The sequence below is a fragment of the Labrus mixtus genome, chromosome 17 (genome assembly GCF_963584025.1).
Source record: "Labrus mixtus chromosome 17, fLabMix1.1, whole genome shotgun sequence".
NCBI classification, from domain to species: domain Eukaryota; kingdom Metazoa; phylum Chordata; class Actinopteri; order Labriformes; family Labridae; genus Labrus; species Labrus mixtus.
Genome location: NC_083628.1, coordinates 16758990 through 16779955, shown reverse-complemented (window position 1 = coordinate 16779955; position 20966 = coordinate 16758990). Strand labels below are relative to the sequence as shown.

The following is a 20966-nucleotide window of genomic DNA, read 5'->3' as shown; positions in this document are numbered from 1 at the left end:
GATGGATAAATGGATAAATGGATAAATGGATGGATGGATTGAAACCAAATAACCAAATCAGAGGAGATTAGCAGAGGGAAAGAGGGAGGTGTAAATGATGTGAGGATGAAGGGAGGTAGATTTATGATGAGGGGAGGGTATACAGTGGGAGATAGTAATGGGTAGTAGAAGAGAAATGGCTGCATACATTTTACAGATGTGTAGAGACAGACAGCCAGAGTGACATACAGAAATAGGGAACGGGGGATTCAAAAAAGCAGCAGTAAGAGAGTAGCAGATCATTTCAGGCCAGCTTGTAGTGTAATACCTCGGCGAGGGGGCCCCCCTGCAGAGCCTTTAATCCCTTGCCTCGACAAAACAGAAAATAGAGAAAAGTTTTAGAAATGAACTAAATGCTGACTCCAGTGCCTCTCGGAAATAAGAAAGTCCAAAATATTATTGGATTATTTAGCAGATTTCAAAGAGAGACAGGTCGATACTGAGGGTTTTGTTCAGTGAACATTGCACACTCTGACCTGCTTACTGGGATTTTGTTTGACTATTTTCAGCAGAAACCACTTGCCAGAGATGTAAGGAAGCTGCATGTACAGTATAACAATCTACTCAGCACTGTGCATTTACTGTTCTCACACGTACAGTATGTCCAGCATCTGTCTACTGTTTTATAGTTGAGCCATTTCATGTGCCTTGTACTTTTGGCTAACTCAATGAATGAACTTAGTATTCAACACAATATCTAAAGAAAAGTATACAAAGTTAATTACTGACACCACAGGCCCCCAGTCTGTGACCTGATTAGATTCTCAAGCACTTTATTACAAAGTGTAAAATATTAATTAGAGGTGAATAAATTTGTAGAAACTATTGTAGCAGCTAATTGTTTCAGAAAAGAACAGTGTAAGGACAACTTGGCAAAGGTTTTTTTTTTTTTCCCTAATTAATTCACCCTGCATTTGCATAACTCAGTACATTCGGTGGAATCCATCACTGTTATAGTGTAACATTAGGCAGCTAAAGGGCCTCCTGTCTGCTTTTATATGTCCTGTGGATATTTAATGTCATTTGTAAAGTGTCTGCTTCTCTTCTTGAGAATTACAGTTAGGTGAAGGAGAGGTTATTGCAGGAAAGAAATCCACTCGATGGCTTGGTTGAAGTGGCTCGGGGGCCAACAGGAGATTGCTGTCTACATGGATGACAAACATTTGCTCCAAATCAGTTTCTTGTCAGCACGTCCTCATGTACTATTGATGTTTGTTGAGTCTGAAGAAGGCTGTGTTCTGTCTCCCCCAGTGTGTTGTTCATAGCATGCCAAGCAACTAATTGCAAATAAAACTGGAACCAAAAAGCTTCTAAATATTTAGATAAGACATCGAAAAATGGTAATGAACATTGTCGTCGTCTTCGTCGTCATCATCGTGGTCGTCGTCGCCATCATCATCATCATCATCATCATCATCATCATCATCATCATCAAGGCTCAGTTGGTAGAGTCTGTAGTCTCTCAACCGGAAGGTTAGAGGTTTGATCCCCAGCTCCTGCAGCCACATGTCTGATGTGTTCTTGAGCAAGACACTTAACCTCAAATTGCTCCCTCCTGCTGTCAGCGGCGTATGAGTGTGTGTGAATGGGATTAGTTACTTCTGGTTGGCATTTTACATAGTAACCTCTGCCATCAGCGTGTGAATGGGTAGGTGTGTAAAAGCTCTTTGAGTTGTCAGAAGACTTGAAAAGCGCTATATAAGCTCATGTCTATTTACCATAATCATCAACATCATTATCATAATAATAATTGAAAGAATATATTTTATAGGAATTAAAACAGGAAAACTTGACTGAATCATGGCCCAGCACATTCATTACTTCTCCTTTTTACACAAAGCTGTCCCCATGAGGGCTCACTGAAAGTTTAGGAAGTGCAATGCGGTTGCTCTGACTGTGTGCAAAGCTTGGCAAGTATTCTTACATTTATCACTAACAGTGATGTTGAAAGGAGACATTTTTCCACATCATGTTCACTCTGTGAATAAAAGTTACTCTTATTGCTGCCTCCCGCTTCCTCTTTATATCAGTACAATAAAAACCAAAAGAACAGTACAATGAAAAGCAATAGAACAGTTTGAGAGATGTAATTGAAATAATCTGTCATCTATCACGTGAAGACGATGAGTTTTAGACTAAACAGAGATAGAGGTCAACCGTCGCCAAGAAAACCTAGAATATGCATTTTTCTTTAGAGCGCAGACGGATTGTTTTGAAGCACTTTTGAGTACAAAAGGGTTGTGGGGTGTCACTCTGCTTTCTATCTAACATTTTTGAAGTGCAATTTAGAGTCCAAACAAAAATGTTTTCTGTGTCTCTGATTCAAGGTCTTATTAAATGAATTAGCAGATGCCCCGAGCACTTTTTGCATTCATTGTGATCACTGCTCGCAATGTCAGAGTTTAAAAAAGCACTTTGTCTTTGAGAGCAGAATCTCTTCACAGCATGATCCAGTATTCTGTTCACTGACAGTTTCAACTGACTTCTTTGTTTTTAACGCAAGATCAAGATATTTAGTTCATTTGATATGAACAAAAAATGAAGAAATTAATTAAGTGCTATTCAGTCACCAACAGGATGATTTCACATTGAAATCAAAATATATAAAAACTGACCTTGACCTCGAAATGCCACATTACAAAGTTGTGAAAATGTTAAAATAAGTGTTAGCATGATGATTAAAAAGCTCAAGTAAATGCTTCTACAAAGTGAAATTGGGAAATGGTTGAATTTTCATTTTCAGTTGAACTTCATTTGGTTCTGAAAAAATGTGGCGTGTGTCCAACATTATGTCAGTGAAGTACAGCACATGGTGTTGGTTACCACCCAGAGCAGAATTTTTTTTTTTCAACCATGATAATGGATCTTCATCTACTTTGCAATGGAACTGTTTTATTGATGCTAACATTGAAATTGAACACATAAATGTGCAGAACCTAAAACATGTTATAACATGGTCATCAAGTTCATATTCCTGTGAGACCACAGTGTCCTTTCTAAGATCTAATGTGACCAAAGATCAATGAGGGAGACTTTCAAAAGAGACAGATAATTGATTGACAATGCTGCAGGATGAATGTTTTTACTGAAAGTTTTTGACATATATCCTTACCCCAGGGGCTTCAGTTGGTATTCTCAGGCCAAAGAATGCACTCCCCATGTTCAGAAAAATAAATGAAACGGACATATATCTGATTATGATGACTTCATATCCTATGTAGTTTGGTTTGTTGTCAATACATTCCTATTGGAGATAAAGGGTTATGTGATTGTATCCAACACAATCTTGTGTTTCATTAGCTCATGAAAATCCACTTGAAGAATGTTCTGTCATGTGTTGCAATGGCACCACCTGTTGGCCTGCAAAAAACTCATGTAGGAAGTGCACTTGTCTCAAAGGAAACAGGAAGTGTGCACTCTATTAAAGGAACAGGAAGGTGGAGGTTCTTCCGTTTGTCATCGTCAGAGCACACATGTGCCAACTCCTGGAGAAGCTCAACAACGAACTGACTTGTGTCGCTTAAGACAGCAACGGCTGTAAGTCAATTATTATGTATGATTGCAAGGTAGCTAGCCCTTACTTGTTTTGACAGAATGTGGTTGCAGAATTTTCACTTGCTTATCATAGCATGTAGTTTAGCTTAGCATTTAGCTTAGCTTAGCATTTAGCTTTGCATAATTAGCTTAGCATTAATGTTATAATTGTATTACAAGTGAAATTGATTAATTGTGATGTTATTTATAGAACCTTGCTAATCTGTGCATTTTCTTTGTTATAGTTTTCACTCTGAATTCAACCTTGATGAATAAACAAGATGAACTGAGAACCTGACTCACTCATCATTTGAATCGAGATAAGCTGACTATTGAACTGCGTACCCACACACGTAGGGAGGACCGTTACAAAGACTAAAAAAAAAAAAAAAAAAAAAAAAAAACATCACAATTTGAATCTTCCTAGTCTTGTTTCTAATTTTAAATAATGCCGAGATTTGCCTGAAAGCTCAGCGCAGAGGACACTCCAATGTCCTGAGATTTGATTCACATGTGGAAAAAGACCATGCAAATGCTGTGTTATCTGAAAATCAAACCTTGAGGACAAACAATGACAAAAGGCATACATGGACTTGGTGAAAAAGATGCTGTGAAATTGATTTTTTTCAGTTCTCTCAAGGAGGCAAACTTTTTTTTTTTTTTTTTCTGCCCTAGAAAGGCACTAACTGGATAAAAGGTTTCCATCATGATTTCAGTGTGTTTTTAGTCACTATTGTAAAACAAACACTTTGAGTTGTTTTGTCAGAGCAGTCCTTAACTCCTCTGAGATGACAGTGATGGATGACTCATCTGACAGTGCTTTCATTACTCAGTAGATTGCTACCTTCTGTGTGGTATTTTGAATACTTCATTTACTTAAGTGCATATTAAAGTGGAATAAAGAGTTTACGCAAAGCACTGCTCTCTCCCACCTGCTGACTGACACTGGAGCAGCTCACTCATCTATAAATGTCACTTGCTTTTCCTTTTGTGTTGAACAGAATTTTGAAAGTTTAAGTGGTGCGGCTCATAATTTTGATGTAGTTTCACTTAGTTATCATTAACTCAGAAACTATTGCTGGTGAAGTGTCCTTTAAATTAATACTTTGTCACTGATGCTGAAATGATGTGTATACCCATAAGCCCACATCAATATGTAGCTGGATTTAGTCTGACCATTTGATGAAAGTGTTTTGACATTTATCCATTATTGGCATTATAATATCACAAATGACATCCAATAAAGCAAATGAATCTGCCTATTATTGAGTTGTGATGTTTTAGTGGCCCAAACCTTTTACAGTTGATTACTTTGATATTATGTTTTGCGCTCAGTATCCACAGCATCTTAGATTGTAGACAGGATGGAAACCTGCAAGGAACATCTGCGGGTGAATTAGACTGTAAGTTACAGTTTCACTCTGTGATTCACTGTCAGCTTTGTTTTACATTATGTCCATGTGACATGCTACGCTCACTTTCTGCTTCATTAGAATAAGGTTATTTAGTTGCCTCCCAGACAGCTTTCCCAGATTACATGCAGCTTATCATCCAAAAAGCTCCCCTCCTGTTGTTTACCTGATGGTTTGGCAGTTTATCAGAGCACATCAGTGGGACAAAATCAATCTATTTATTTAATGTTTTAAGGTGGGAGTCATTCTCCCTGGAGATTCACATTTTCTAAGCAAACACAACAACACAATTGAGTGATACCATAGATTTCTAACCAGTCAAAGCTATTAATTGGGGAGTTTGTCTAATAACATATGTTTGTGTTTGTCTGGGAAGGTGATTCAGTGTGAATAGTTGTCTGCTCTTTGTGGTTTGCATCCAGAAAAAAAAAAAAGGAGGCTAAGGATAAGAAATATACGACAAAATGTCGACTTTGCCTTCCTCGCTTAAACGCAAGGAAGCAGTTGCATTCCTGGGCAAAGTCATTTTGGCAAGAAACATTTTTTGTTGCAGATCAAGCTTGTGATGGAAATTGGTCAATATTATGTTGCTTTAGAGATGCCAATACATGTTCTACATATTGCACTTGTGCAGTTTCTACAGGAAGAACACTTCTACATTAACCCTGGTATTGCATAAAATATGTCTCAAAGCTCTTTCATAAATCTCAAAGAGAAGCAATGTGGTTTTGCACAGTCTGAGTTTACCCAGCAATTAAATATTTCTGGTTATGGGTACATAATCTCAGACAGCTGTGTTGGTTTTAGCTGATGGGATAGTGTTTATTGTCAATGAAAATCTGTCTAGACAAACATTCTCTCTTTGAAACAGTAAGGTACAGGGCTGGTCACATGCAGCAGGAGAAAAACGCTCTCTTGCGCACACACACACACACACACACACACACACACACACACACACACACACACACACACACACACACACACACACACACACACACACACACACTACACATGAACACACTGATGCTGCTGATAGAGCACATGTAAGTGCCAATAACTCCGACACATATGCCATAACATCTGTCAAATCAGACCCTCTTTCAACAAAATCATCCAGGAATAAAATACTTATCTTTGAAAAACACACCTCCTTTACAATTTGCTTTCCAGGATGTTGTTTAGAAGACCTTTATCTGCCCTGAGATAACCGTTCATTTAAATTGCTATGGTGTTTCTTTTTCCTTTTTATTTAAAAAAAGGCTGGGTCACCACTTAGGTAAAGCAGTCAACTGCCCTGAAGCCACAGTCTCTGAGAAGGGCCAAAAGCTCAGCTTGAATGTTTAGTAGATGTATTAATCGATGAATTATTATTTTGTTATATCAGCTGAGATCTCGGGTGAAATAAATATTGTTTTAAGCTAATGCAGTCTAATGGTTTCTTATGCTAACATTAATATTCAAAAATAAATTTCTCTTTGATTAAATTGCCACAAAGTTATAATAGCATACACAATGTATACTGAGTGGAAAGAAATGGAGCTCAATGGATACCAGCAGCTCATTTTGGAGGCCCCAAAGCCAATACATTAACATACATATTGACAATACAGAAGATGTTTGAAACTGTTGGAGAAACTTGCTGAACAAAACATTAGCTTCGCGCTCCACTCTGTATGGAAACAATATCTAGAAAAATAATTTTTGACTTGGAACAACCTGTTAAAGGGCTTTCTCTACCTATAGTGACTAATTTAAGCCAACTTTTCATATTGTTTCATTGAGAGTTTTAATTTTAGGTGGCAAATAAAGAGAAATACACAGTTTAAGCTGAATTAAATATGTAAGAGCTTCATTAATAGAAAAACACAGGCATTCACAATGCAAGTATAATCTTTATCAAATATAAAAGAGGTATTCCTGCCCAGCTCCATGTTTGAGCAGTAATGATCCAGCGTCTGTGCTCCTCTCAAAACACAGAATTCTCCAGCCTCTTTCAGTTTCAACCTCCGTCCAATTTCCTCTGTAATTTTGCACTTAGAACCCTTTGCAAAGGCATTGGCTTATACATAACCTACATATCTCAAGACAGTGGCCTGTGCCATAATACCCAGCCGAATGTCCAAAACACATTGGCCCGTGCTCTGAGTTCTTACATTTCCGACAGGCTTGACCCCTCTCCTGAAAAGATGCTCATGGTGTACTGACCTTCACATTTTGGTCTGTGGGATTTTTAGGCAAAATAAATCTCTTTTAAAGAATTTAGGATACTGTTTTTTATTTATTTTTACATTGCTTAAATAACTGCTCTACATGAACTCCAAGCATTTAGCCATCTCTTACTTTTTTTTTTAAAGTACGTAACTTTGTTATCATTATAAAAAGAAAAAAAAAGAATAATAATATGTAATTACTTTTTGCAGAGCCCACTTGACAAATTAGGGATAAAGTCAGCCAGAAGGCAAACACTAAGAACAAATGCAGACTCAAATTAAGCAAGAAAATGTCCATGAATCTTTCATAAACAGTACTGGAGATTTCAAGCTGAGCACTGTGCTGGTTTACCCCCCACCCCACCCCACCCCACCCCACACCACCCCATCTCTACAGAAAAACTGTCTTTTATGACAAGCAATCCATCATCTTCACCAGACATCACCTGGGGTTCACCATGGCTGATACTCATCATCCCCCTCTCAATGCATCTACCGCCAAAATAATTCACAGATATATGCTTTTTTATCCTCGCCATTGCTACAAAACGTGTTGCCTGTTCTACATTCCATTCAGACCCAATCTATTAAAATTCAAGTGCTCGGATTTTCATACTTGGCAATTTTCCTGCAGACTAGAGCTAGAGTGAGGGGATGTGGAGATACTTCACCTTGAAGAAGGTGTGTTTACCTTTCATTCTAAATTGAGGAAAAATATGTAAAGGCTTTAATATACTTTTTTTCCCACCAGGTGATAGTCTACAGCAATTTAATAATTGAACATATCAAGTTGAAGTGTCAGACAGGATGTGAGATCATTTTCAATATTGGTTCTTTTTTAACTTTATGAAACCCTCACTAAGCCTCTGGTGTGTACAATCTCTTTGAAACTTGCTGCCTTAGTTTTCATGTTCTGCAACCTTCACAACATTGTATTACACTGAATGCCTTTTATTCTTTCAATACTTTAACCTGGAAAAAAAGTAATTCAACTACGTATTTTCTCCAGACATTACAGACACATTTCTTTTTGGAAGTATTATAAACGCCCTTTTCTCACCTCCAACTAGTTCAGAATGCTTCCTGCTGTTTGAACAGACAACATGACATCACCCCAATCCCCTATGAACAAGTCTGTTACCTGAGCTCCTCAGATGGGCCTATCTGGCTGTTTCAAAGCTGACCAAGCTTGTGCCATCAGGGCCCTTAAGCTTTGGAAGAACCTGCCAGAGGAGTAAAGACCCTATTACTCACTTTGTACAAGACATTTTCAAATATGCTTTTTCTTACTGCTTTTGCATCGCTTGACTTGTTCTCTTTGTATTTACTTACAATACCGCCTAATACGTTTTGGTTTGGTTTGACCTTACTGTTTGGTATTCCATTTTTATATTGCCTTCTGGTTATTGTGTTGGATTTGTCTGTACGACCACTTTGTTAGCTATGTTTTTGACGGGACTGTATTACAAAATGTTGTTCTTATTTAAACAAATAATGCAAGAATGAGAGTAGGTCACACAATTTCTCACAGGCATTGTTAAAAGTCAGATTTTATCTTGCCATATAGCATTTCACATCAGCATTCTTCCAATGAGGTTATTATTTGAGCTTGTGAGCATATTAGCATTCTATTGATATGAAGAGCTTTGGCCTTTTTGTAACGTCAGCATGAGATTAGCATCAAAGAGATGATAGCTTCTGGTCTGTGTCAATATTAGCCTTCTCTTGTCTCTGCCGGTGTCGTCTGCCGGATAAATGGAAACGCACATGAGCCGCTGTAATAAGCATCTCATTGCAATGAGTGAGAGGTATTGATTATGTATTGCTGATGTTTGCAGACGCAATTACCTAACACAGTATGGATCAAAGTGTGACATGTAGGATGAGGCTGCAGATTCTGAATGCTTTACTTGAATCCATTACAATGTTTGAAAATGGCAGATTAACCATGGTACAAGGACACCAGGACACAAAGCACTCTCGAACAAAGGAGCAGTCAACTGTTGCGGCAACAAAAATGGTCTTCTCCCTTCTTTTGGATCTGTGCAGCGAAGCAGTGACTCAAATGTCATGAAGAAGTAAAATGGCCAACCATCATTTGGCTCTTCTCACTTCATGAACAAAAAAACATGGTCCAAACACGCTGATAGAAAACACACAAAAGAAAACTACAGTCGACAGTTTCTTTCTCACAGTCTAACAAACAAGCAGGTTTTACAGAAACTACAAATTGTCATACACACTTAAAGGGACAGCTTGTATAAGTATTTTGCATTAACAAAAATAATATTCAGAGATATTAACTCAACAAACCCAAATTCATATTTTATATCCAAAAATGGTCTCACCCTTAGTAACAAAATATTATAGATCGATTTCCTGCACTCGCGTCAAATATTCCAAGTCAAAGTGTGTGGCTGTTTTGGGCACACGTTGCTGATGGTACAGTACTTACATTTGGTGTAGCTTAATGTTGATATACACCATCTTAATAATTTAGCATTATAAAAGTAGATGCAGTTAGCTGAAATGCTAGAAATGTATCTCAGCTTTATTTCAAGTTTTCAGTTTTGTATTCTTCTAATCTTGTAAAATAAATCAATAAATAGTCACGCTTAATGAAGACTCTTCTATGCTTCTTCGTTATAAAGTTCACAAAGTTCTTACAGAGGTTTCTATGGGTTCAAGATTGCAGAGGCTTACAAAGGAGTCAAAGCTAACAACACTTTGACCTTAGAAATGTGTCATGTAGACCTGCACATCAGGCAAGTTGATTGAGCTCCTGTCAGACTGAAAAAAAAAAAACTAAATGTAAAAAAGTGAATAAAGGAACAGCAACTTAGCATCGCCCTTGGATGTTCTTCCATTATAGCATCTGAAGTGCTTTGCAAAGACATTTCTTCTTAATGGGACGGGCGTGGGCTAAGCAGCTCCCTCCAAAAGTAAAGTTTTGTGTCTCAGGTGCAGTGAGATCTGAGAGGGCAGAGGAGATGGAGAGGGCAAGAAATGGGTCGCAGCATAATCGCCCTGCCCAAACCTCATTCTACTTTTACAGACAATCTTCGACTCCACTCAGGCTCTCAAACGTCCGTTGTGGTGTCAATGAATGTGAGGAAATGAATCATTGGGCTCATTTCTGTCGTGCCCAAATCTTCCACTTTGCCTCTGCAGCAGTCAAATCAAAGAGCTTTCAACCAGCTCCTGCAGTCTTTTAACTTTCCTTTAACTTCTTCCTGCTGAGAAGTGATACTAATGTCTTTGAAAAGGTGTAAAAAAAAACAGTACATATCTGTTGACTCTATAATTCTATAATTGGACAAAAAAAATAGAAGAAATAACAAGAAATTTAGACAAATATTCTGGTTGCTGTGTGTATTTTCATTTTGCTTTTCAAGAATTTGAATATCTATTTATACATGAGAACCAGTTATCATTTGCCACTCCATGTATGACTCCATAGCAGTATGTGTTTTACGGTGTAAAATAAACACTCTAAGGACAAGGGAGTGGGGGTTGGGGATGGGGGTTACAGTGTAGGCAACAGCCAAAAAACAAAACAAGACCAGGCTGACGACATAGCATTACAGGACTCATCCCTCCCCATGCTTTGGTCTGCATGGCAACCCGCTGTCTTTTGGGTGGCCGTCTGAAAACAAGGGTATTGTTCTCTTCTGCCAAATCTGGTTTGTGTAATCTGGGGTAATGGCCCAAAGAGAGATTGACACAGGCTGCCTGTCTGTGAGATAAAAAAAAGGGGGCTTTGGGGGGGGAAGGACTGTTGTAGTTGAATGCTGATAAGAAAACATCAGAAACAGTTAAAGAGGACACTTTTGCTGTGTTTACTCTCTTGCTCTGTATCCGAAACTAATCTGTGAATTCTGCTGTCCCAACATTTATTTTTTTCCAATTTAACTTGCTGTATTCCTCATTAAACCAAATATGACCCACTCCAGACTAAAAGGGGTTTTATGAAACTTAATCCCCACTATAACCTGCCATTTCATGTGAAAGTCTTGATATGTTGTCTTTTCCCTGCTCCTCTTTATTTACAACACTGCAATGAACTATTATACTGCATCACACTACATGTGTCTTTTTACATTCAAAGAGAAAGCTTTTTTGCTCTTTGTATTCCACGCCTGTCTTGATAATTGAAAACTTTCTAACCATTTTTTTTTTTTAGCATTTATACTCTTTAGTTACTGTGTGTTTTTTTTCTTCCACATTTAGGATAGCATGCATTAAAAGCTTTCAGATGCAGAGGGGAACTGCTCCCCCTATGTGTATTATAGCTTATATTTATGTTCATTCATTATAGGTGCAACATTAGAGGTAATACAGTACATACTGAACATAGCACATTATGTTTTATATTATGCATAACCGTTTGAGCTCAGTGTTTTTAAAATAAACTGCTGTTTGAATACTTTGTGTGAGTTGAAATAAACTGTGTATGAGATACTGAAAAATAGTGTCATTCCTGTTTTTTGGCTTAGCTGCTTGACCTTGGCAGAACAGTGCTGTAAAAGTTAAAGTCACACCGTGTTGGGTTGATTGATTGCCAACATATCCTTCTTTTATTTATCCGCATCATTCTGTTTTCTCCTTTCTTTTTTTTTATGTGAATGCTGTTTTGAAGAGATGGTTTGAAACCCCAAAACTTGAAATTGCATATTTCCATTCACAGTGCAACTTTTATTTCTACTGGATGAACTTCATAGCTCAGTGCAACCCTAATTATAGATTTTTGACAAACAACAGTAATCTCTCACCACCTGCCTTGCATGGATACATCCCTTTGTCTGAGATTTACGAGGGAGGAGAACAACAGAGAAAAAAGGTATGCAGGTTTGTGTATATAATGTTTAACAATGTGTGTATAACATCATATTGGTTAACACAATTCCACTGTTATTTCTCTGAACAATAGCTGTAGTTGCTGAAAACAATTAGAAAGAAAAAAAAGTCACTTTTAAAAGTTAAAGCAGCAGCTGGAAGCTGTGGCAGCAGACTGCTGAGGGGATTAAATAATTAAAATGGAAGTTTGCTTAGCTGGTTCAAGTGTAACAAGGCTTTCATGCAAACAAGACTAAATCAGGTGTTATTGTTCAGTCAGAGTAGAACAGAACAGTACTGTTCATTTGTACCAAAGTTGCAAAGTTAACACATCTCATGAATACTAATAATGATCCAATTTTACATCAGTCTTGTACAATGTCCTTAACACCTATTACAGACAATTTCATTGAGCTATGTATTTAAATACAAGGAAACATTATTTAAGTAAGAATGAGTTTGGATTTAATTAATAACCCCATACTTGTTTTCCCTGCAAGCTTATATTCAAAATAATTTAATGTTCAGCTTTATAAAAGACATAATTTGTCAAATTGAATGTGCTTATCTATGTTAATCATCTCAATTCAACTCTTCAAGTTAATGCCTGTAGACCCATGCGATCAGGTGTGTCTAACCGGTGCACTAACCTTGATATATATTTTTTCTTCAGGTTTCATCTGCTCATAATCCCTGCTGCTGGTGTGGGAATTGAACCATGGAAGAATTTGCTTGGCAGGTGTAAGGGTCATTGACTCTGCAGGGTCACTATACTGCAAGATGACAAACCGAGAGCCATGCAGCCAGGCAGGGAGGCAGAGCGGCAGACTAGCAGACAGTTACACAATGATGCTGACACAGGAAGAGGACAGAAAGGAGGGCAGAGCAGCAGGGAAGCGGACAGGTGAAGGAAATGATCAGTAAATCAGACAACCAAAGCAGACACACAGGGACATGGATGGTTATACAACAAGACAAGGGGTCAGAGAGATATTTAGACAGGGACAAAAGAGAGGGCAGACTTATAGGTGTTCCACCGTGGCAAGAGGACAAGAATGCAAAATGGGATGTGCCAGCAACCAGGGAGAAAGGTGGACGACTGACAGATATAAACACGGACAGGTACCTCTGAAGTTAGATAAAGAGACTGAAGTTGGACAAACAATAAAACCAGCTATGGATAGCAAAAAAAGTAAGAAGGAAAAATTGTTTTGGGAAAACATTTTAACCACATCTTAACCACACCACAGTATTGCATTCATATAAGGGACTGCACCAAGACTCATGACAATTGATATGATCAAATGTGGTCCTGGTGTAATTTTGACTCAGCTCTTCATCATTGCTTCAGTCTGGGGAAAAGAGGCAGACCTTTGAATCTCATAACTGACAATGGAGTATTCAACAAAGCCATGTACCAATTTATGTAAGTGTGTGTATATATATATATGAAGGTAAATGTTTAACACTTGCAGTCGAGGAGCCTTAATTGTCATTCCATAACATGTTGGCAGATGAAGGGAACAAAATTAGGGAATTAACTTATAGGTCCCAGTCAAAAAAAAAGAGAGGAGTCATGTAAAGTCTGTGAGAGCAGCTTTAATTTCACTATATTTACATTCAACACATAATAATCGTAATATGACAGAGAATATAAGTGAAAGGTAGACCCATTCTGGCCCTTGTCAAATGTCCACATGTACAGTATAAGTACATGGTGATAAGGGTTGTAAGACCCTATATAGAAACAGACCTGTTGCATTTGTATGATTTATGATCTGTGCAGAAGCTGCCTTTCTCGACGTACTTATATCTATTAGAATGTCAAACTGAAGGCTCGAATAAAATGTACTGGATACATGGGTTAAACAAAATGTAAATGTAAAATGTTTAAATTTTGACTAGCCCTCTTTTAGTACAAACACAAAAAAAAACTACCCTCCACAATTCCTCTATTGAATTCCACACAATCTCTAAAAAGTCAGATTTTCATATGAAATGCCAATGAGGAAATATGAAGTTTGAACTTCCTGAACTAAGCTCAATTCCTGTGGCAGAGGTAATCTTCAACATTTTTATAATAAAATGTATTATTAAACTTTTTATATCAAGAGCTGGAATTAGAACACTGTGACTGTGAAGCTGTTTTAAAAGCCCTATGCAGCACATGACTGCCTGATATCTCATTCTTCTGCACAGTGTACAATTTAATAGCAACAAAAAATGAAATTGGTTTTTTGGTGCAACAAAAATTATGATGGCTCTTTCGAAGATCGACTCTCAAATCTCACCTTGAATTTTATGCTCAATGCAATTTTCAGTTTTTGTTTCATCTTCTCCAGTAAAATGTCTTTCTCTTTTATTTGTAATGCCCTCAATTCCTTAAATACACTTCAGCCCAAGCAGCTCTTGCATCACCTCTCACTCCACACATTTGCTCCTCATTTACCTATTCTGCTTTTCTCCTGTCCTTACAGCATTCATTTCTCCAGGCCTCTTCTCTTGGCATACACATCTGCTCTTCCTCGTTCTCCTTTCATCACTATCCTTCTCTCCTCCCTTCAATTCCCCCATTCCCATCTTAAGCCTCAGCTCCTCTTACCTCTTCATCACCTCTGCTTCTCTCTAAATCTTCCCCACCAGTCCCCCTCCGGTCACCACCTCCTCCTCCTCTGTCTCCTGTCGAATCCCCCCCCCCCTCTCTCTCTCTCTCTCTCTCTCTCTCTCTCTCTCTCTCTCTCTCTCTCTCTCTCTCTCTCTCTCTCTATGCCGCCCATGTTCCTTTGAGGTCATGCGATATCTGATCGATCACGGTCATTGATCTACCAATATCCTCGTAGGTGAGCCCCTCATTCCAAGACAGACCATTAGCCCATCATTAATCTAGATCAGACCATTAACCAATCATTAATCTGGGCTGCTATTTCAACTGAGGCTTCTGATTGGGTCAATAGTGACCTCTGGCCTGTAGGTTACCGCAGCAACATGAGGCCCATCAGTTAAACATTGCCCCCTTCAGCAGCTGTTAACGATCTTACCGGGTGTCCTTAGGTATGATTAAATAAAACAATCTCATTAAGAGCAGGGTGCCGTCTGGTTTTGTCTAAATTAGCTGAGTCAATGCACACAGACATGCACAGGCACTCGACATTCAAATCCTTTCTCATGACATCAAATCAAATTATTGAATGCGTGCAAGTTTCCTTTGACATATTTACAATGCATGGATATTAGATTATCCTGATAACAATAATTACATTACAAAGCTTCATTTAAAAGAACATGGTAGCAGATGTGAGATTCATTTTATTTTTTATTCATCTCCTGAAGAAAACCATGTTATGAAATGCACAGCAGTTGCAGGTAGTACGATAGACTTTGTATTCTTTCAAAAACAGTAAGCCCAAAACATTGGGAAATACTGAGGGTGCAAACATTAGTTAAATCATCAGTGCAATTCTGCAACCTGAAAATAAAGGCCCTTTTGTAAAAGCCAAAATTGCTAAGCTTTTGCTGTGACTGTAACAGAAGTGTTGATTTATCTCTTTGGTAGTTTTCTAGGCCAGGATGCTGTATTGGATTGCATTAGACTAACAGGCTTTAAGGTGTTATATGCAAACATAATTCCATCAGAGACAACTTGCACGATTATGCAACCACCAGTACAGGTGAAACAGACTTCTGAATGAAGTCCTCTCTAAAATAACATGTCAAATAAATCCTTACACAATGTGTAACTTGTTGAGCTGTAAAATAGATGGATGTGCTATAATGTTATCTATCTCTCTATCTGTCATTCTATCTATCTATCTATCTATCTATCTATCTATCTATCTATCTATCTATCTATCTATCTATCATCATTTAGTTGTGCCAATGTTTCTTTTACGTTACGCAACTTGTTCATTTGTAACCTCTACCCCTGACACTGCTGAAGGGGATGGGGTAGGGGGTAAAGTGAGGACAGGGTTAAATCTCTTTGGAACGTGCGCAGAGGACCGCACTGTTGTGCTGGAGGTCTCGCCGGTACAAGTGTATTTACACGGGTGGACTCGAGTCTAGCAGCGCGCGCGCGTTGGAAAGGTTCTACCCGGCTTGTTTAACAAGTGGGGAAAAACAATCTTCCTTTTTTCCATCCAGTGTACCGGGACGTAGTGATGTTGACTTGGCTCCTGCAGCTTTGGATGGTAATGGAATAATTGTCCTTCGAAGCCATCAGATGTTCCCAGTGGTGGATTTCCCTTTTTTGGAATGTGTTTGATGCGCATTAACCCTTTTATCCGACAGCCTCTCCTCTTGGCTTGCCTGCACATTCTGCCTCATTTTTTTTCTACCACTGGAATATGAGGATTTTTTTTTACTGTTCGATTTCGAATACCTATTTAGCAACCAGGAGGTTTGAATTATGAAAATCTTTTGAGATGAAAAACAGCACTTTTCAGGATATTTTTTTGCTAGTGCGCGGCTCGTGCCAAATTTCGCGCCTCAGCAGCCTGTTGTCTGTGCCTGCGGAGGAACGCATAACTTTGCCGCGTTCTGGAGCCGGAGCTGGAGCGGGGGCTGCAGCCTGTCTGAGTGGCGCACCGTCAGAGCCACACGCAGGGGACGAGGAGGGGGACCAACGGGGCGGCCCCGGTGTTCGTCCTTTCTGTGGTTGGACGGGGCATCCGGCGCAGCTGTGGAGCACGGAAGGTGAAGACGGTGGTGATGATGATGATGAGTGGCCTGGCAGCTCGAGCTGGCACTTGGATCTCGCCATCAGTTTGTTTATTTCTGTGCGCTCTTGTCTTTCTCCCGCCGTGCGCTCACTCGCACCCACAGCCGTGCCAGGTGTTGAAACGGATTGGCCACACGGTTCGAGTTGGGGCTCTGCAAGTTCAGCCTCGCTTGCTCTCCGCCACTAATGGAAGTGGTTCTGAAGATCGGGATACAGATCGAGGTTCGATAGGAAGCCGGGAGCGCGGGTTGGGTTTTGAAAAGCAGGTTGAAACAAGTGTCAGTGCGTCTGGATATGGAAGTCTCAGGACTAGGGGCACCGTTAATAGCCAGCGGGGGGGCAGCAGAAGTAAGAACCAGGCACGGCAGCGGGAGGAGAACACCTCAAGGGAGAGCAGCGTGTTCGCACCCCGCGACTCGGCCCTACTCGCGGTCGAGGCTCTCAATCGGGCCGGATTGCTGCCATACAATTTATCCCTGGAGCTTGTAATGGCTGTTGGGTCCGGACTCGGCGAACTGCCCGCGTTCTCCTCCTCATCTGCGGGCAGCCCCGCAGAGGAAGACCCCCTGTCCTTCTTGGAGAGCGTGTGTCACACCGTTGTCGTGCAGGGGGTTTCTGCCATGATCGCATTCCCACGGAACCGAGACGAGTTCGTCAAGTTGGAGTTCGTGTCGCTCGCTCTCCAGGTGCCAGTCGTCAGCGTTGTGCAAAAGGAGTTTACGCGCCAAAGTGAGGTAAAAAAAACAAAAACGTAGAAAACGTAATTTCTCATTGCATCTAAAACTACTGTTTAGAACTGCAGTGGATCGTGTCAGCAAATAAATACCAGATGTTGGAATAGAAAAACAAGGCTCTCCGGTAAACTTATCAAAATGTGTCCAACAACCTTCAGCAGAGAACCCAAAAGCAGTTTATTTAACGAAAACATATAGTTCTCAGTTTTAGAACAATGGAGAAAACGAGTTCATGCGGATTTAAAAGGCCCTATTCGCACAGCAGTGGCCCTCGTTTAGACGTAAGCTGAAGGACTTCAGAATTGTTGATCATTTTCCTCTGTATATTAGACATTCCTTGAGATGAAGGACATCGTTTTCTTTTTCTTTTTTTTTATTGGCTGGTTGTTCACATAAAGCATCAAATAGGGATATCAGAAAAAGGCTCTGTCCATGGTGCTGAACTCTAAAGTACGCCTGGGTATCTCTTATGTCCACCCAGCATAATATGACCTACACAGATGCATAAAGACATTATTTCTTTGTATCTCAGCATCCCCTTCTGTGTGCTGGAAGTAGAAAAAAAGCACTTTGGCAAAAAAACATAGAAGTGCACAGCAGGTGCGCACGCGCACACACACACACACACACACACACACACACACACACAATAAACCCAATTTGTGCTGACACCTAGCCCTACATTATTGATTTGTCCAAATTTTGGCCAACTATTATATCTGTACCAGTAAGACTTATCTATGTGGAGCTACTTAAAAATATTGAGTATCACATTTAGCGTTTTGCCTGTTCCAGGGGTGAATGTCAGTCATACAGAGCATTTCTATGGCATTTCTATGGCATTTCACTGCTTTAACAGTTTGTCCAAAAGTATTCTTCCCCGCTCTTTCTCTGTTATTTTGCTCTATTTTGCTCTACTAAGTGATACACAGTTCATATTCTAATGACTCTGAACTGTTATTGCCCTGTCTGTTTTTTTGCCAAATGCTTGTAAAGAAATCTCTAACCTCTTCCCTCCGAGGTTTGTTTGCCCCATTTCTTCTTTCTGAATTACGATAGCATAAGATAGAGTTGGAGAGATACAAATGCAGTTAAACTCTGGACAAGAGGTGTTTGTAAGCAACAAGTGCCGCATATTTACAACATTGAACAGCACAATAGGATGTTGTCGATACTTTCCAAACAGTCTCATATAACTGTTTGAAGCTGATCATTTTCTGATCAAGCTGCCATATAAAGGAATGGACAAGGTTAGAAAACTTCCTCTAGATGTTTTAGGTTAGGTAAAGATTGTCTTCCTGTTTGATAAAATCAACCTTGACGTCTGGCGGACGACCTGATGCCTATTCAAACAGCTTAGAGCTGAAAAGCTGCTTTTGTGTCAAATAAACCAACCAAAGATTATCTGCAGAGTTTGCAGCTGGAGTAAGAGAGTGAGAAAACAAGTTAAAAGAGTAAACACTCATCACAGGCATTGTCATTACCCAGTCTCTGAAAAGACACCTGCTGAGAGTATTTGTGAGTTTTTAAGAATTTTGAGGAAGAAAAAGAGAGAGAGAGAAAGAGTGTAACTAACATGCATAATTCTCTTCGACTAGTAGAAGTAGACACACAGAGACACGTCCTCACAATGATTTTGGGAAGCAATGCACTGTACACCTCTTAAATAAGGTGGTTCTAACAGGGCAAGTACCACATATAAATTAGTTCCTACTAACAGCTATAGTGTGTGTGTGTGTGTGTTTTTGACGTTGCATACACAATCATCCTGGGTGGGCCAAAGTGCATCACAGTTTTTTTTTTCAGCACACAAAGGAGACACACACATCTAAACCCATTAGTTAGACTGAAGGGCTCTGGGACTCTTGCCACCTACTGAGCTATAGTAATGTGTGTGTGTGTGTGTGTGTGTGTGTGTGTGTGTGTGTGTGTGTGTGTGTGTGTGTCCATAGTAATACCTAATTTCCTGCTCTTTAAACAGGGGAGTATTTGGCTGTAAAGAGTAAGCAGGTGTCTAAAGTCTAAAAGAACAGGTGTAGGTAAAGCAGATTTCCCTTAGACAAAGATTGATGGACGGGAGGATGAATAGAAAATTGGCAGAGAAAAAATGAGTATAGCAAAACGACAGCCCGACAAACAATTTGCAGTTCTCATTTGTGACTTTTAGGGCTTAACTCCCCTCTGACTCAAACTAGTTTTGCCAGCAAATCCCAACTGAAGGCTGGAAACATTTTCTCCAGTGCAGTTTGCAAACTGTGAAAACTTTTTGAATGCGCGCTGTCATCATCTCATTATTATTAAGTTGATGACCTTTTTTCTACCCTTGCCTTGTTTCACCCGAACAACATTTATATTTAAGGTGCTACAACGTTAACAGGGTGCGATGTTGAATCAGGCACTGATCTTTGATGAAGGATGAAAATGCCAGGTGGGATCAGTTTGATAGTGAGGGACTTTAAATCTTAGGATTTAGCATATTTCTAGCAAAGGGCTGGAAACAGCTCAAGAGAGGAAACCCGTTGGAAAGGTCAGTTGTCTCTGATTTGAAGACACTTGAGAGTAAGAACTAAAGATATAGCATCATACTGAGATGATGAGGCAGCTACGCAAATAACTCTTGCTACCTAATCCAATTATGTAAGAATGTATGCTCTTAACATTAAAACATGTTTATGATATTCCCTTTACGTTGGAGGGCGTGAGTACAGACCTAAAAATGGAAGGGTTATGTAAATTGAAGACTGTGGTCTGGGATACTGTATACACCATGTTGATCTGATACAGCTGTGAATTATATGCTGATGTGTAAACATAAATCTTTAGCCAAATTGTTCACCTTTTGCAAAAAATGTCAAACAGTTGCTGATTAAAAGTTAAGGTGGTTTTCTTAGCATAGATGCTTTGGATTGACTGGTCATCTATCCCTATCCCCCATGTGAAAAATGAAAAAAATAAACTTGCAAAAATGCCCTCTTGGGTGCCTTTATAAAAAAAAAAACACACAAAAAGGTCCTCTCTGGTGGCCAAATGTGCAAGAAAGCATGATGAAGGCCCCTCCAGTGTGTCCTTTCTGTGGACAAAACTCGATAAGGTACCCTCCAGAGTGCCTTTCCAGTAGTGAACAGAGAAAATGCCTTCAGGTTGCCTTTTCAGACTGGAACTCATGCTGTGACCTCAAGGGTGCCCCTTAACCCTAGAATCGCAAAACTAAAACCACCAGTGGATAAAATGTACCCGTTAGAGTGCATTGATTTTCAAGCGACAAGGTCATTTATTAATAATTCGACAGCACAATTTGTATGTAAATGCGAGCTGTAGAGTCTTTATTCCATCCAAATCCAAGATCAACTTATTGACCACAGACAATGCACAGCTGATTCATTCATATTTCATTAACACAAAGTTACACACAGTTGAAAAACAGACATTAATACATCTTAACCAATGGCGGTTCCAACATTAAAAGGATGGAACTGAATGG

The 20966-nt window shown here is 39.4% G+C and overlaps 1 protein-coding gene across 1 annotated transcript in view; it reads left to right on the top strand.

The window, feature by feature from the left end:
- Positions 1–15267: 15267 nt before the first annotated feature.
- Positions 15268–20966, top strand: part of grin3a (glutamate receptor, ionotropic, N-methyl-D-aspartate 3A) — a 45826-nt gene continuing 40127 nt past the window's right edge. Inside the window, exon 1 of the mRNA XM_061061786.1 lies at positions 15268–17485. Coding sequence (XP_060917769.1) covers positions 16742–17485 — 744 coding nt within the window. The 5' untranslated portion in view covers positions 15268–16741. The remainder of the gene's footprint in view (positions 17486–20966) is intronic.